Below are 15,921 nucleotides of genomic sequence, written 5' to 3'. Positions count from 1 at the left end.
TTCTCTTACCTTGTTCATTTTAGTTTCTTCTACCACATCCTTTGCTATGTCTTGGATTATCTCTGGACACAGGACCAGGAGGATGATTTGCAGGGGCCAAACTGCTGCTTTACGTTTTGTGCTTTCAGCAAAGCCATCCACCAAGTCAAACAACTTCTCTGCACAATCTGCATACAATATAACCCCAAGTTCAATGCTCATTTTAATTACAAAAAGGTAAAGAATAGGTACAAATAGTTTGCTATGCCTTACCAGCCATATCAGTCTGTGGTGTTTGATACAGCTTTGTGAATTCATCGGGATAGTTTTCCACCCAGTTCCAAAATGCCTGCAGATAATGCAAAACATCTTTACATTCCAGAGCTTCAAAATACTTTTTTTCCTGAATTATGTACATAAATGAAGACAGATTTTACTCTGCCTTCTAACCACTCCACATTTCTTGCAAAACACACATGCAAAGGGATGCACCAACTTGCATTTTATAGTAAATTCCTCGGTTGCAACTATTATTAAAGAAAGTCTGCAAATAAGCAATGAAGCAGAAGATAGTTACTAAAATACTTACCTTTTCAAGGCTGTTGATAACAGCTAACTGAGCTACTTTCTTAAGGGCTTTAAACTTGAACACAGTCTCTGTAAAGGTAAAACATTTCTGCATTTAGAAAAGAAACCTGGTTCTAAAAAGCAACACAGGTTACAAAGGACATTCGAAGTGCAAAGTAATTCTTAAATCAATGTCCTTATACTACCTATTTTTACATATTTTGGTAAATACAGGACTATTTGGAGTCAAACACAGAAATAAATAGCCATACATATCAACACCACTGTGCAATCTCTAACTAGCCACATTCAGACAGAATTATTCCAAAACACAGGTTTAACTCATACCTTGCAAGAGCCGCTTTAGTTTTGAACAATCCACACTGATGTACTGTAAAAGTTCAATATCATGAACATCAGCATTATCTTCTGAACAAACTGTCAGCTCCTGTAATCTAAAAACATGCAAAGTAAACCAACTTCTCCATCAGATTGAGTCAGGTAAGTATGAATGCATTCCTAGGATTCCATACACTGGAGCAGCAGGGCAATATTATATTATCTCCTCATGAAACACAATCTCCTCACATAAACTTTTGCAGGTTTAGAAATGACAATAAATCTTGCACAACTGAGAGTTAGTATTACAGACTTATTACATCCTGACACTGAAAATGGATCTGGAAATAGCAGTGCTGAGTTTTACAGGATACCAATACCATCTGGTGAGTCTGTTTATGCCCAAGATTTGTCTAAATTCCTCTGTTCTCTGCCATACTGTAGCAGTAATCTTGTTGTCTTTTCTAATAAATATTGATGGAATCACGCCATCTTTAGACTACTGCTCCTTAACAGCAAGTCTTGCCCCAGCTAACTTCAAGAATAAAGCAGTGGCTGATGGTAATATCAGTGAAGAGAGCTACAACCAGGCTTTGTAAGCGACATGTCCACGTTTTTCTGGCCTGAACAAACAGGATGAAGTTTAATTGCACCAGTTTAAACACAATGGCATCTTTTCACACTTCTGTATTTGATGATTCACTCAACATCTCATCAGACACTAAGCCACTAATAACTAAATCGTATGTTCTCACAGACTGAAGATTGCCATGTCTTGTTCCAAAGCTACAGATGTGTTTTAGACATGGAATGTGATCTCTAGTACTACGCACAAAAGCAGTTCTTCATTTCTTCAACACCAGGGAAACTTAACAGCCCTCGCTGGGAATGGGAAGGTCCCCACTGCTGTGCTTTTCGTGCCAAAAATCCCCCAGCTGCTGTACAAGGCTTAGAAATATTCCTAAACAGGAAGCACAGGTCAAAGGATCAGCAATGCTGACTGTGGGCAAGCTGACCCCTGTGGAGACCAGCAACAATCGGTCAAACATTTAACTGTTTATGTACAAGCCATCCTGAAGGGAAAAACAGGTTACAGAAAGAGCACCATGTTCCAGCTCAAACGGATGGCAGGAAGGGCTCTGGAGCTTGAGAACTGAACCATCCTACAGCCATGCCAACAAACATAGATCCATGGGCTACATTCAAGAACTGCCAAAAAGCTGCCACTGAAAAAGTCTTCCTATAACAGCAAAAGAAATTGTTTCCATATCCATAAGCAACAAAACATAATCAACCTATTGAGTAAAACCACATCCTCCATGCTAGCTGCCAAGTCTATGTGCTTGAAACCAAAGTTACTCAAAGGCTCAGCAAAAGTTTTTAAAATACTTAAAATTTGAAATTATTAAGTAAGCTCAGACTGATTTAGCAGAGCAAGGATCATCCTGAATGCTGGACTGCAACTGTCTTCACATTGTAAGGAATATTTCAACCTTTGTTCCAATTAAAATGGCACACTTATGGCTATGCACCCACACAGGGCTGCCCAAGCTCCACTTCTAAAATCAAAGCTGATGTTAGCTGTAACAGTGTGATAAGAGCTAAGCTACTTCAAGCAACTTTCAAAAAACACCCAAGTATTTCAGTAATAAAGAGCTTAACACACAGCTCTACTGGACTGGCAAGCACTGAAGCATCAGAAGGATCTGCAATAGGGCAAAAAGAGCAGAGAATAGGTGGAAACTTTGGGCCTGTCTGTCCTCTCACTTAGAACAGCAGAAAAGACAGTTATTTTTACAGTAAATGTGCTGTGAAACTCAAGTCAGAAAACAAATGGGACAATCACCAACCAGTCCAGCTGTTATGTCCCCCTCAGGCATAAGACAGATTTAACATAAAAGTCTCACGAAGGAAAGATCAAGGAGTAAAACAGCCTTCAGAGCTCCAAAACAGCTGCAGACAACAAGAAATTTTACATCCTAAATTCATATGTAAAAGGGATACAACCCATTAACTTCAGCATCCTTTTTACTCCAAAACACCTTGCACCAACAAGAACTTACTCAACTCATTCAGTTGGGTTATAATTTTCACTCTAAAGCAGCATTTGACTTGTGCTCATGAAAGCAGATGAAAAAAAATACAGAAGATATGCTGGCAGTAAGCTGGAATGAACATGGAACAGGTTCAGTCTGTAACCTGAACAGCAATGAAAGCTTTGGAAGATAGAGGGAGCTTCACTTCAGAACTATCTTGCTCGATATCATCTGAACAGCCACCTCCTCTGAAATGAGAAAGACTACAACTCCTGACAGACATTGTAGACGTCAGTACGCAGCAGATCTTCTCATACACGGAGCGAGGCTGCTGGTAACACCCACCTGGTGGAAATGCGGCTGAAGACAGCGTTGAAGTTATTGCAGCTCAGAGAAAAAAGAACCCCAGAGGCAGAATTCCGCAGCTCAGCCGCATGCTGGTTCCCTTCACGGTAGGTGTGGATGAAGTGGCAGATCTCTGGCAGCAACTGTTTCACCAGCATAGTCTCATCGAGTCGCATGGTATCCTTTGGTTGCTAAAAATAAACATTCCATGGTTCATGAAATTCTGGTTTGGAGGCAAAAAGCCAGAGCATGTGCCACTAGCAGGCACAGGACCTGAACCTCAGCTTCTAACTGCCTGCAGCCTACCACTGGCCATAGCGTAAGTCATCTACACAGAAAAGGCTTCTTTCCGTGTGAACAACAACCTGTGTCATTCAAACCATCCCACCCTTTCAGTCTGGAAAGCACACAGGACACCAAGCTGTTGGATGTCATCAAATACCAAGCAAAGTATCAAACCAGTTTAAGTAAAACACACTCTGTTTTGCTGAATGCATCCTGTTGGTCCATGTGAAGTGCCAGCAGGGCAGCATTAGCTATCTCAGTTTTGAATGGAAGCTCAAAGGGCAAGAGCCACCTTTACTTCTCTTCTGGGGAGTAATTCTAACCAGTGTATTCTGACAGCAAACACTTTCTATTAAAACCATGAACTGGAAAAGAGGTGCTTCTCCCTTACTCCTGCCTGGGATCGCTCTATGGGAGTGAAAAATGGCTTCACTTTCCTGCAGAAGAAAAACCTCATTTTTGCCAGTTTGCACAGTGTGAGACATAAGGAAACTATTTACAAAAGAATTCAAAGTGAAACTTTGCTCTACTGAAAGCAACTTTTAACAGAAGGGTCAGCATTACAACTTTCTAAAACTCTACCAGTGAATTTACCACAGGGAATTGAGAAGTTTCAGAGACTCCCACTTGGTTGACCTGCGTCCTGTTGCCATGAGAACTTGATGAAACATTGAGCAAGAACAGCAAGCAAGAAATACATGTGAAGATATCACAGCACACAATACTCTTTGTATAGAACTTTGGCTGAGTCTTTTTAAACATATAGTGACTCAACTTGCCTTCATTTCTACAGACAAAGCAAGAAGGATTGAGCACAATTTTAGGCCGTTGAAATATCATCATCTCCCATGAAAACAACACTAACATTTCCAACAACTGGCATGTAAGAAATATCTCAAAATCATTAATTTCTGAAGCTTAAACATGGGGTTTTTTGCTCACTGCATCAAAGACAGGAGAAGTGCCAGAAAGAGGTATTTACCTCAGCCGTAAAAGCTGAACGTTCTTCTGGAAAATGGACTTATCTGCACCTTTTGTGAATTTACAACAATCCACAATTATTCAGACTGGTTTAGTACTGTCATATAGAACATGCCACTCAACAAATCTGGCCATAGTAAGGTCATTGCCTTATAAAGAAATGACCTTCAAAAAGTGTTGCAGGGAAACAGCTCAGAGCTTAGGTGATTCTTAACACATTGGGCCTCCGAACTGTTCCTGACACTCAGCCAGGAATACAGCCTTAAAAAACAATTCCTGTCTTGTTAAAGAAATAAACCACTGCAAGTTTTGCTCACAGTAAAGTTTGGCTTTGCAATTACACAGTTCAGCACAGTAAGTTGTTCAACCATTTACATCCCAAAGGTAATAGCAAACTGCCTCCCAGCACAGCTTGGACTGGAAACCTCAGGACTGGACTCCCAGTGGAAGTTTGGACGTGGTTAACTAATGTAATCTAGGAAACACCTGCAAAAGTCATCTTCAGAATAGTGATAGCAATGTTTCTGCTGTATGTACATGAAAAATTACTTCAACAAATGAAAGTTTTAAGATATTTAAAGAAAAAAATCCCACTGTATGCAGAAAACTCAGAAGCATAAGGCTGAAATACTTGTACTGAATTACCATTACTTCGTCTGCTTTAACTGTGGGATGGAAATGTTTTGATGCATCTGTTGAAGAAATACTGAGCAGAATGTGCCACAGGCACTCAGAACCTACGAAACTCTAGCAAAGCTTCATAAGCACATTTAATTCCTCAGTTGGGGTTGTGTCTTCCCTTACTCCAGTTCACACATCTGAGTACAGTTCTCTGCAATTCTTCTCAACAAACTATTACAAGAAAATCATTCTGTGTAACTCCACAAATCCACAATTTATCAATTACATCAACTACTCTCATTTATGGGATGTTTTAGTATTTTTAAATGGCACCAATCCTGCTTTGCTCTACATCAGATGAACTTTGGTACCAGTAGCAACAGACATACAAACATTTGACTTGTACTAACTCATTTGATCCCAACCTAGCTATTGTTTATGCAAGTCTACTCACCCCTGCCAGGCATTTTTCCAGTGTATCCAAGATAATCAGCTGAGATAGATATAAATTCTTTTCAGCAGTTTCTCCAAATATTCTCTAGAAGTAGAAAGGACATAGATGCATCTGAGACACAGAAACCTGACTTGTAATGCATTAAAGTAATGCATAAAGTGACACAGTAAGTTATGGCTCCTTTATGGCTCTGGTTTTGAGTTTAGAAACAAAGTCAGCAAAAATTAGATGAAAATAGGAATTAAAAGTTTGTCGATGAAGAAATTGCTTTGTCCAGACTGCAAAGCCAAATCTGCCAAGGAAAAACAGTACCACAGAGTAAGCCTGGAGATACACTGCAGACCCTTCCCTTCCTCAGGTCTGTAACTTACTCAGAAGGGAAGGTTACACCTCTTCAGAAACTATTTTGGTATCAATTACTGCTGACTCTTTTCCAATTATGCCTTTCATTGCCAGCATCTGATGTTACAACAAATCCATATCAACAAACTTATTAATGTTGCAAAATTTAGCACAGACCACAGGAAGAAACACAAGAGACCCTCCAAAGAGATGACACACTTCAGATACAGGATGAAGGCAGAACTCCAACGGGTGTTTAAGCTAGCACCCACTTTTACTGCCAACAACGCTGACAAGTTCCAGCAATATTAAGACAGCAGAATAAAGCAGAAAAGACTTAGCCAAAAAAATACTGGTACTACTGCCTACACATGGAACACATGCAGAAGTCACCCGAAGTAAGCTGTATTTTGAACCTCAGAAGAGGTTATCTCAGCTAAGCCAAAGCTTCAGCACAGAGCAAACCCTCAAGACTTTTCCAAACTCAGTCCATGATGACAGCCTACTGTCTGTTTCATCTCAGCTCCACAAATCCTTCAGCATATTGCTGATTCATACAGTAGCTCAGGACAAACATAAAAGATGTGAAAACTTGCTCCTCGCTGCACAGCAAACGCTGACTTCTTAATCAACATTCCTTGCTGTTTTTCCTCTCAAACTCCACACGTCATGTACAGGAACTTGTTCTAAGCATACAGGTTTCTCACTTACCAGACATCTTACACATTAACACTATGGAGTTTAATTACAATAAATTCCCTCTCAAAAGGGATTTCAGGTCACTCTCAGCAGCCTAAAATCCCCAACAGCAGGGCAACCTATTTTCTGATCTGTCAGCCCTTCACAGTGTTTTAGCAGAGGCACATCTTTATGGGACCAACATGCAAAAGAGCTCACCAAAACTGTCTTACTAAACTAAACTATTAAATAAATAAACAAATAACGAGCACTGCTGGAGTTTGGCCAATTCTGTTACCTGTAGGTGGACATTCCACATGATCACGAACCACACAGCTTCAAAACTCCATGAACTAAACTTTTGACATGACAAATCCAGAACCAGACTTTCCATTAAAAAAAAAAAAGCAAACCAAACTCCATTTTTCTCCTGAACTTCCCATTTGCCCATACATGGTCATATGATTTTTCTAGAGGCGATACCATGGAGACCCATATTCAATTTTTTCTTTTCTAGGTTTTTCTGGTTCCACTGAGATTTCTTTTACATGACAGATCTCAGAACGCTGATGAGTCAAATATTTTGATGGATCTCAGGAATCGTGTTATGGTTACCTTGGAGGCAGAAGAGAAAACCAGTATGCAGAAGGAAATCATCTACTGAGACATCTGGCTCTTTGGGAACACACAGAAAAATCACATTGAATCTCATCCCTTCACACCAGTCTACTGCCCTCAAGCATCAGCATCGAGTGGTTTAATCAGAGGCCGTGACCATAAAGCACAAGAAGTTGGAGACACACGTATCACTCCCACACATTTTTCATTCCTTTTCCTACTGTCTGATAAGGTATCCCTCTGGAACTGTGAGTTTACAGTGACCATGTCACACAACAGATTGTTTTCAAGGATATTTCCTACAAGGTTCTGACTGAAGTTGATCTGAGCATTACAATACGTATGTATCTTACACACATACAAATGCCAAAACATCCAAACAGCCTGGCAAAATTCAAGCACTCTCAGTTTTAAGTCCCTTTCCCCTTCTTCCTTTCCCAAAACAACTCCTGGCAGGTCCTGCTATGACAGAACAGATAAGATGGTAAAAAACCCAACCCTCACAGTCCTGCTGCTCATTGGCTCCTTTGCTCTCCTGCATTCCTTTGCTAGCACTGCTTCCCTAGAGAACTGCAGCACCTTTCCACGAGACAGAAAACAGTTTCCTCCACCTCCCAACAAGCAGCACACTGTGCCAGTATCTAACCTTTACTGTGAGGCCCAGTGCAAGACTAGGTACCTCGCTCTACCTACTCACTCCTCAGCTGGCCACACACTCCAGAGTGGACTGCTCCCGTGGCTAACAGAACATCCCCCTTAAGCCCTGTCCTCCTTGAGATTCTTCTGCCACAACTATCATGCCTTAACATGTAACACAGCTCAGTGCTGTTGGTGAACCTGGGCATGTCAGGATGAAAAAAATGTGGAGTAGAAGGCAAGCAACAACCTGAGTACATTTCAGGTGACTCTTTGCACATTGTAGACCACGAAAAAACCAATATTTTGAGATGAAACCAAAGAACATTTTGAAAAATCACCCAACAATCCAAACTTCGAACACTTACCATGTTATTGACATTTTTTAGGATATTAGTGAGACCACTGATGACCAGGGAAAACTTGTACTTGGAAATGTTGATGAGACACTCCTTGTTGTGTTCCGTACTGACTTTGGTGTGGGTATTCTGCTGGCCAGCCTTTATTGGAAGCTACAACAAGAGGTAAGTATTGTAAGCTGTTTCATACTGGAACTGATAACTTCAAAGACGGGTTAACAATTTTTGATACACCAGAAATGACACTGACAAACATTGTATGAGACAACTACAAATGCATTCCTTCATTTCCTCCACATTCACCTATTAGTTACCTATAAATCAAGATGCTGAAGATACTTTTCTGAAACAACCTCTATTTTGTGATAAATTGTCTACAAACTAAACATCAAAGCAATCAAAAGAAGCAGAAAAATGTAAGAAAGATAAAGTTCTGAGAAGAAATGTCTCTGTTTCAAAAAAATGAGCTTGTTAAACACCAAAAATCTTCACAAGGACAATACCTGTAAGAAAAAACCTGAGAGGGGGTACATTCAGAGCAGCTCACAAAGCACGTAAGGTGGAAGGTGTTAACAGTGCTTCATGAGTGTCCTCTGCTCCTCCACAGGCCAAAACTGGCCAAGGCGTACAACTGAGTCCTGAGCAATCTGCCCCAGCCCTGAGGACGTGGGTTACTCAGGCTCCCCATGCAAAACCCTCATCATCAGCCATGAAATCACAGCTTCACATGCACTTCAAGCACTCGCAAGTCAAAGGCAACTTGTGAGCCCACGTCGCCTACCCTTGCTCAACAGTCAGCAGGAAAAACTAGCCTTGAGACACATCTCTTCCAGGAAAGATAAGATCCAGTGACTGTGCAAAACTGAGATGTTTCTCCTACTGCTGAACACTAGGCACTTTGTTCCACGCTGTACCCACATTCTTCAAGGGTCACCACCGAGTCAGTTCCCAAGCACGCTCTCCCTTCCCCTGCACACTCCTCACTGGAGCCGGCCTGTTCCAAACCACCACGTGCCACTGAGGAGCCACTCTGCCCAAAAATCCAGTTTACTGAGGAGCTGTATTTTCAAAAAGCAAGCAAATGTGGAAATGAAAAAGGAATCAGTATGATTACCTCTTTTTAGAATTCAAGTGTGCATTGCACTTTAAAACACGACCCAGGACTCACTATCTATGGAAACTTCAATGGCTACTACAAGTTTTAAGCAATACTGACTAGAATCCTCAATAAACACCCATTCTGAAAGACTCAGACAGCTCACAGTAAAAGCCACCATGTAGTGCTTTTGCATTAGAAAAAGTATCTAAAAAAAAAAAGAGAGAGAGAGGATTTCAGGTCAAAAGGAGGATGTCAAGAAATTGCAATCAACCCCACAGCTGCAAAATGCTTAAAGAGCAACCTTCCAGGCTGAGGGCCTCTGCAGACTTGGTGAGGGTACTTTCCATGCTGTCATCCAGTTAAACTGCTGTCAGCAGCTGTGAGCATCTCTGCCAGCCATTCAACACTGCTGGCTTACAACCCCAAACTGGGAACTATTTTTTTCCAACTGTTTTGACCTGGTCACTAAACGTCACCCACTTAACACTGACGTCTCCTGTTTGCAGGGAGATGGACCTCTCCAATACACTCTAGTTCTTATGTGCGTGTGATCTCCTCTCCGTGGGACCTGTGGCTCAGGTTGATTTAAATACCCAATTAACCACCAGTTCTCCTGGTACCACAGACTGGGATCACAGTGGAACCTGGCTGGGGTTTCCCTAAGAGAATGGCTGACTCTTAGTAAAAGAGACCGACTGCCAAGTCTTACATCCAGGGAGCCACATCACGGTCTGCTCCTCCCCAGGAAGGTCTGATGCCTTCTGCCTGTGCTACCTCCTACAGCAACAAGTTCCATGGAGCAATCAAGGTAATTTCCACTTCATTTGGTAACTCTCTTGCAAGTGTTCACACTGAACTGCTTCGGAACAGCGCGACGCATTTCAATGTGCTCGTTTTAAAACTGCAAAAAGCAGAACAAATAGCATGTATGACTCAAGCTTTGTTTTCATCCTTGGATGTTATTTTTACAATACATTTCGGAAGTCATTAGTGCGAGATAGACACATTTAATTAAAAATTTCACCATTACCAGTGCTTTTTATTTGAATTTTCAACTCTCCACACTGACAACACAGAAAAGCTCAACAGCACCGAGTGATAAAACACTTCAGAGAAGCCTCTCAAAGAAGTTGTGTCATAGATCTAGTCCTGCGTGCTTCCATGCCATAGAAACACCATATTACACACTTTAGGAGCTTCCTGCCACAACAACCACTGCAGCAAGGTCACCTAGCAGTAAAGCTGCTTTTATTCCACCATTTAAAATAAGAATCTCTATCAAAAGGAAATATTAGCAATGCTGGGTTGGTGGTTTTTCATTTCTCAGCTATTTGCTTTGAGCACCCTGCCATGCTGAGGCATCAGACAAACAGCTGGATGAAGTCTTGACTCTTTCCAACTATGGAATTTTTAATCTTCTAAGATCAATTTAAAAAGAACATTTCTGCAAAGGACAAGGAAAAGCCACTAAATATCTAAACCTGACACTAATACAGTGCAAGACCTAGTGCATCCTGAATTCAGCACACAAGTCATCTGGTGTATCAGGTATTGCCGAAACAACCAGGAACGCAAATCTGCAAGATGAAGCACCAAGGTATCTGCCAGTGTTTACGCCAGCTCTCTTGAACAAACCTGGATTTACCCACACTGTTACCACAAACTGCTGTGTTAAATTAGGCAGGATCATCAAATCATCCCAATGTTTCTCAGCAGCCCGTTAAATGGACTCAGGTAACCTCTGCTGCACACGAGCCATTCCTTTAGATACTCTTTAGGACACTCCCTGTGTTCAGTGCAGCATTTCACTTGGAAATACGCTACACACACGAGACCAAAGCTGCTTCAGGTTTATGTTAGAGAAAGATGAAAGGGCACACTCTGCACTTAGAGCAGTACTATAGTCTGCCTCAGTTCTTGGCTCCTGTGGAAACCTGTTTCACAGTAGCTGGAGAAAAAAGTTCCATCTTCTGCACAGACCATCCCTTACAGCAAAAGATTCCACTTCATTTGGGGAGCACAGTCAGCAGAACTTGTGTGACATACTTCCAAATACATCTTATTACTACCAGTAATTTCTCAACCCAGTAAGATGAAAAACAGCACTGAAAAACACAAAGCTAGTTCTAGCAGCCAGGGCTTTTTCAGGTCTCTGATTCTGTACAGACCTCAAATGCTGCAGAGAATCAACAAGAAGAGGGAATATTTGCTTTAATTTAATGCCTTTTAATGAAACTAAGAATTGAACATTCCTACTGGCTTTCAGTTTTTACAAAAGCTTTCTGAACTGAAAGCAACCATATCTCATAAACTGCAAATGGGGAGCCCAAACCATAATCCACATAATAAAGGGCTTCTTTCTTTCAAGCACTTCGTAATCACTTTGGTCACCACAAGTTTACACAGGATTAATACCTTTTATTACATCTGACAGTTTTAAAACAGTCTAGACTTAAATGGTTTAGGCAGCAAGGCTTTTCAGACTGTGCTTGGAACTGTTTCACTACTGTATCAGCCTTCCCTGTAATGTGTTTAAAGACACTACAAAAACACAATGCATAAAATTGTAAGTGAGCATTTCTCCAGGAAAAAAGAGGTAATTTGCTTTTACAAAGACCTGACTATGTCTGAATTACAAAGAATTTTACTGAAACTTAGCTGACCCTCTTTGTGCTACTGCAGCCTAATTCCACCATGATCACTGAAAGTTGGGAAACATACAATAGCTTGTACTATATGTGAAGTCTCTTGACTGATTGGGCATGTGCTACATTAGAAGTGTAACCATCCACAGCTTGTTTCTGCACCAAGATGAAACCTGCACACAGCCACCGAGGGTGGCTCCAAGAAGAGTCCCTGCAGCAGTTGTAGTCCCAGGAGCACAGCTGGACAGCACTGGCAGAGTGTTTGAAAACTTACTCAGTGAGCCAGTCAAGGGTTACTCCATAAAACTCTGCCTGTCAGTCATTTCTAGGCCCACAGAACTCTACACACAGAGGCAGATTTTGGTCAAAGCAGCATTTATAACAATGAACAAGAGCAGACAAGAACAGATTGGTTTGCACTGATTTTTCTTGTTTCAATACACATTAACATTCTCCCAGGTTGCTGTCCCACCCACCTTAAAATGAATTCAAGCACTTAGCAATGAATGAAAAGCCAGCCTGCATCTACAACTTGTGGTGAAACGTGGTTGTATTTTCCTCCACAGGAAGGATCCTTGACAAATTTTGTCTTCTTCCACGAAAAAAATCCCCTAAACAACCCCCAACAAACATGAGCTCCCCTTCCTTATTCAAACAGAGACACGATGCATAAGCAGTGGCCCTCTCAGTGCCGAACCAAGAAACTTGCACGTAGAAGGGCAGACACGATACACCAAAACCCAGCAGTGAAAGCTCACCCCTAAAGTAATGTGCACAGAGTCACTACGCCTTCATGGAGCATGAACTCCATGCTCAAAGGAGCAGTCCAACATTTAACAAGTAGATAATTCAATAACCACATGACTACCCAGTAATGACACAAGTGTCAGGAGTTACAAGGAGCACCTAAATATCACCATCAATCTGCAACACGTTAAGGAGCAGCGATGGTGTGACAACAACCTGCCGTTCGGGCACGGGGTCTGGAACAGTCGGCGTTCTGCCGTGAGGAGCACTGTCACACCAGGCAGGGCAGAGGAAACGAGACATTACAAGCAAATAAGCAAAATGAAGAATCCTCAAGTAGGAATCAATAAATCAAAAACTCACAAAAAAGTAGAGACTGGCAGCTCACCCTTCCTTCAGGCTTCAGTCATTTCATGGTACCATACCTTTGTTACTCAGTGTTGATTAGTTCATTGCGTGTTTTTGTTTAACCACTGCAAGTTTGTATCTGGCACCTCTCACACAGATACGCTGACTGCCACGGTCTGTACTGTCTGATGTGTATTGCCCCTGCAACTCCAATAGCATCTCAAGAATCACAACAGCTTGCTTCCTTCCAAGGCAGGACTCTCCCCTACACCTATTCCTAACTACCCCATAAAACCGACAGGAAAATACTTCTGTTTGAAAAGCTGAAGTTCTTAACTCTTAACAGATGTTGGCAAGCCCCATTCCACAATATACATAACAAAGCAAAGGAGAAGCCTAGGGCCTTTTAACACCAGTACACAAAGAAATACTTTCTGGCGTTATTGGGAGCATAATCAGTCCCATGCTTCTAAAGTTTGTGGAAAAAATGATCTATGACTCCAGATAAGGGGAGAGAATAATTAACCATGCAAATGTGCCTAAAATGTATTGGAAAAATCTGCACCTTTTTACGTCAAAAGACAAAGTTTGATATTTTCCTTTCTTTAATAAACTTCATTTATAGTTGCTTTATGTAGAAATGAACAGCTTGCCTGTATTCAACCAGGCCACAGCCTCTCCATGGGTTGTTAAAAGACAAGAACGGCTGAGAGGGACACACAATCGTAAGGCAGGTGAACAGGCTTCATGCCACAGAGACAGCTTAACATTTTGTATCAACGTTACACCGCAGAGGGGCTCACAGAGCCATGTCCTGTGTGACACAAAGGCTGGACTCACCGGGTAGCAAAATGAGACGGACAACACAGAAACTGATCATTCAGCCTAAACTGAGCTCATGCTTCCACGTCAGGAAAGCATCTTGGGAGTGAAAATGCAGTTTAAGCACGAAGCTTAGCCCCACTGAGAAAGCCATGTCACCTAATCCCAGTAAGCAGTTTCTGCGTGTGGATCAGAGAAACACAAAGTCTAAGGCAAATAAATCTCTCTTCCTTCCATTCAGAAAATCCTCAGCGTTGACTTTTGTAAACAGAAAAACCTATTGCTATAACAACAGTGGCTAGAAAACCCTCCTCATCCCATACAACTGTGCTCCCAGTGATGCAGATGAAATTTCACACTGACATCCACCGTTATCCTACAGGGAACACGGCAAAATTGCCTGAACAGTTTCACATAGTCCTCCTTAAACTCATTCCTGAGGAGCAAGATGATGTAAAGCAACGAAGCAAATTTCCCAGGAATGTCTACCAACAGCACACACACTTTGGCAGAGATGGGGGAGCAGCAGCAGGAGGACCCGGGCATCTCATCCCCCCACTCCCAGTACAGCACTGAGCGATACGCCACTGCACCTCAAGCAGAACGGCACGGCGGAGGCCTCTGCACCCCGAGACGGGGACCCCCACATCACGCAGGAGGTGGAAAGCATCAGGTTGGCTGGGAGGGACGAGAGACCGGGCGGCAGCACCCGGCCCCACCCAGCCACCCTGCCCCGCACAATGGGCGCGGACAGCCGCCGCCCCCCGGCCGGGCTGAGCCGGGACCCGCCGCCCGGGCGGGCGCTGAGGGGGGTCCGGCGCCCTGGGCCCCCGAGCACGGCCGGGACGGTGGGGAAGGCAGGAGGCTGCGCTCCCGCCCGCCGCCTCCGCCCTGGGCAGCGGAGCAGCCTCCCGCCGCCGCTCGCCCCCTCCCCGCCCGCCGCTGCCCGCGCCCCCAGACCCCGGCCCGCAGAGGCTCCCTCGGCCCGCCGCAGCCCTCCCCACGCCGCCCCTGCCCAGCGCCGGCTCCGGCCCGGCGCGGTGGCCGCCGCCCCTCCTCACGGCCGCTCCCATTACCTGCTCATCGAAGCGGTTCACCACGGCCTGCACCCACTCCACCGGCTTGTGGGCCGCCATGTCCCCCCCCGCCCGCCCGGCCGGGCAGCGGGGCGGATCCCCGCGGGGAGCGCGGCAGCAGAGGCGCCGGGCGAGGGGAGGGTCTGGGCAATCCCTGGCGCGCCGCGGGGCCCTCAGCTGCCCGCAGCCATCAGCGCGCAGGGCCCGCCATGACACCACACCGGAAGCGGGAGCGCAGCCCGCCCCCGCCCGCGCCAGGGGGAGCGCCGACACGCGGGCGGCGGGGGGCGGCGCCCGCGCGGGACGCAGCGCGCATGCGCCCAGCCCTGCGCCGCGGAGCGGGGGCGCGCGCGGCCGGGAGCCGCCTGTGGGGCCGCTGTGGGCCCTGCGGCCCTGCCCCGCTCCCCGCTCCCCGCGGCGCTCAGGCACTCGCTGCCGACACTGGTGGTCCGAGCCTTTTTAGCAGCCGGTTTCAGGCTGAGGGCTCCGTGCCATCTCAGGGCGTCACTGCAGGGCTCTGTCCGTGCCATCAGAGGTGCCCCCCGCGCCACGCGCGCTGTGTCGGTCGCTCCTCACGACTCACAGCAGGGCGTGTGGATAACACATCCACGTCCAGGTTCCTTCTCACGAATGCTGATTTGTTTCCCTTCTGGGCAGAGGGAAGCACAAAATAACGTCCTTTCACGCTGGAGTCCAGCTGGAATTGCCCAGCAATGGCCTCTGCGAGGTGCTATTTGCAGAGCTCAATGCACATGGAGAGTCGTTCTGTCCCGTTACCCAGCAGGGCCATGAGCTGACCTGGAGGCTCCTGCTGGAATCCTAGCACATTCTAATTATTACCAGCAATAGTGATATGAAACATATTCTGAGGCAACTGTCCCTGTCAGTGATGAACAACTGAACACCTGCAATTCGCACTCACGGTGTGACCAGTTGCGTTGCAT

At 44.4% G+C, this 15,921-nt stretch overlaps 1 protein-coding gene across 5 annotated transcripts in view; it reads right to left on the bottom strand.

Moving 5' to 3' along the window:
- The window catches only part of NF1 (neurofibromin 1), an 83,543-nt gene extending 68,357 nt beyond the window's left edge, over positions 1–15,186 (bottom strand). For all 5 annotated transcript variants that reach the window (XR_009820141.1, XR_009820140.1, XR_009820142.1 and 2 more), the window contains exons 1-8: positions 14,978–15,186; positions 8,250–8,393; positions 5,608–5,691; positions 3,267–3,457; positions 895–1,001; positions 569–636; positions 253–328; positions 10–167 (exon numbers count right to left, since the gene is read on the bottom strand). Coding sequence is in view for 2 of the 5 variants with exons in the window: in XM_062012609.1 (XP_061868593.1) it covers positions 10–167; positions 253–328; positions 569–636; positions 895–1,001; positions 3,267–3,457; positions 5,608–5,691; positions 8,250–8,393; positions 14,978–15,037 (888 nt within the window). In the remaining 3 variants the exon portion in view is untranslated. The remainder of the gene's footprint in view (positions 1–9; positions 168–252; positions 329–568; positions 637–894; positions 1,002–3,266; positions 3,458–5,607; positions 5,692–8,249; positions 8,394–14,977) is intronic.
- Positions 15,187–15,921: the final 735 nt, after the last annotated feature.

Source organism: Colius striatus, chromosome 20, assembly GCF_028858725.1.
Source record: "Colius striatus isolate bColStr4 chromosome 20, bColStr4.1.hap1, whole genome shotgun sequence".
NCBI classification, from domain to species: Eukaryota; Metazoa; Chordata; class Aves; order Coliiformes; family Coliidae; genus Colius; species Colius striatus.
This window is presented reverse-complemented; position numbering and strand designations above follow the sequence as displayed.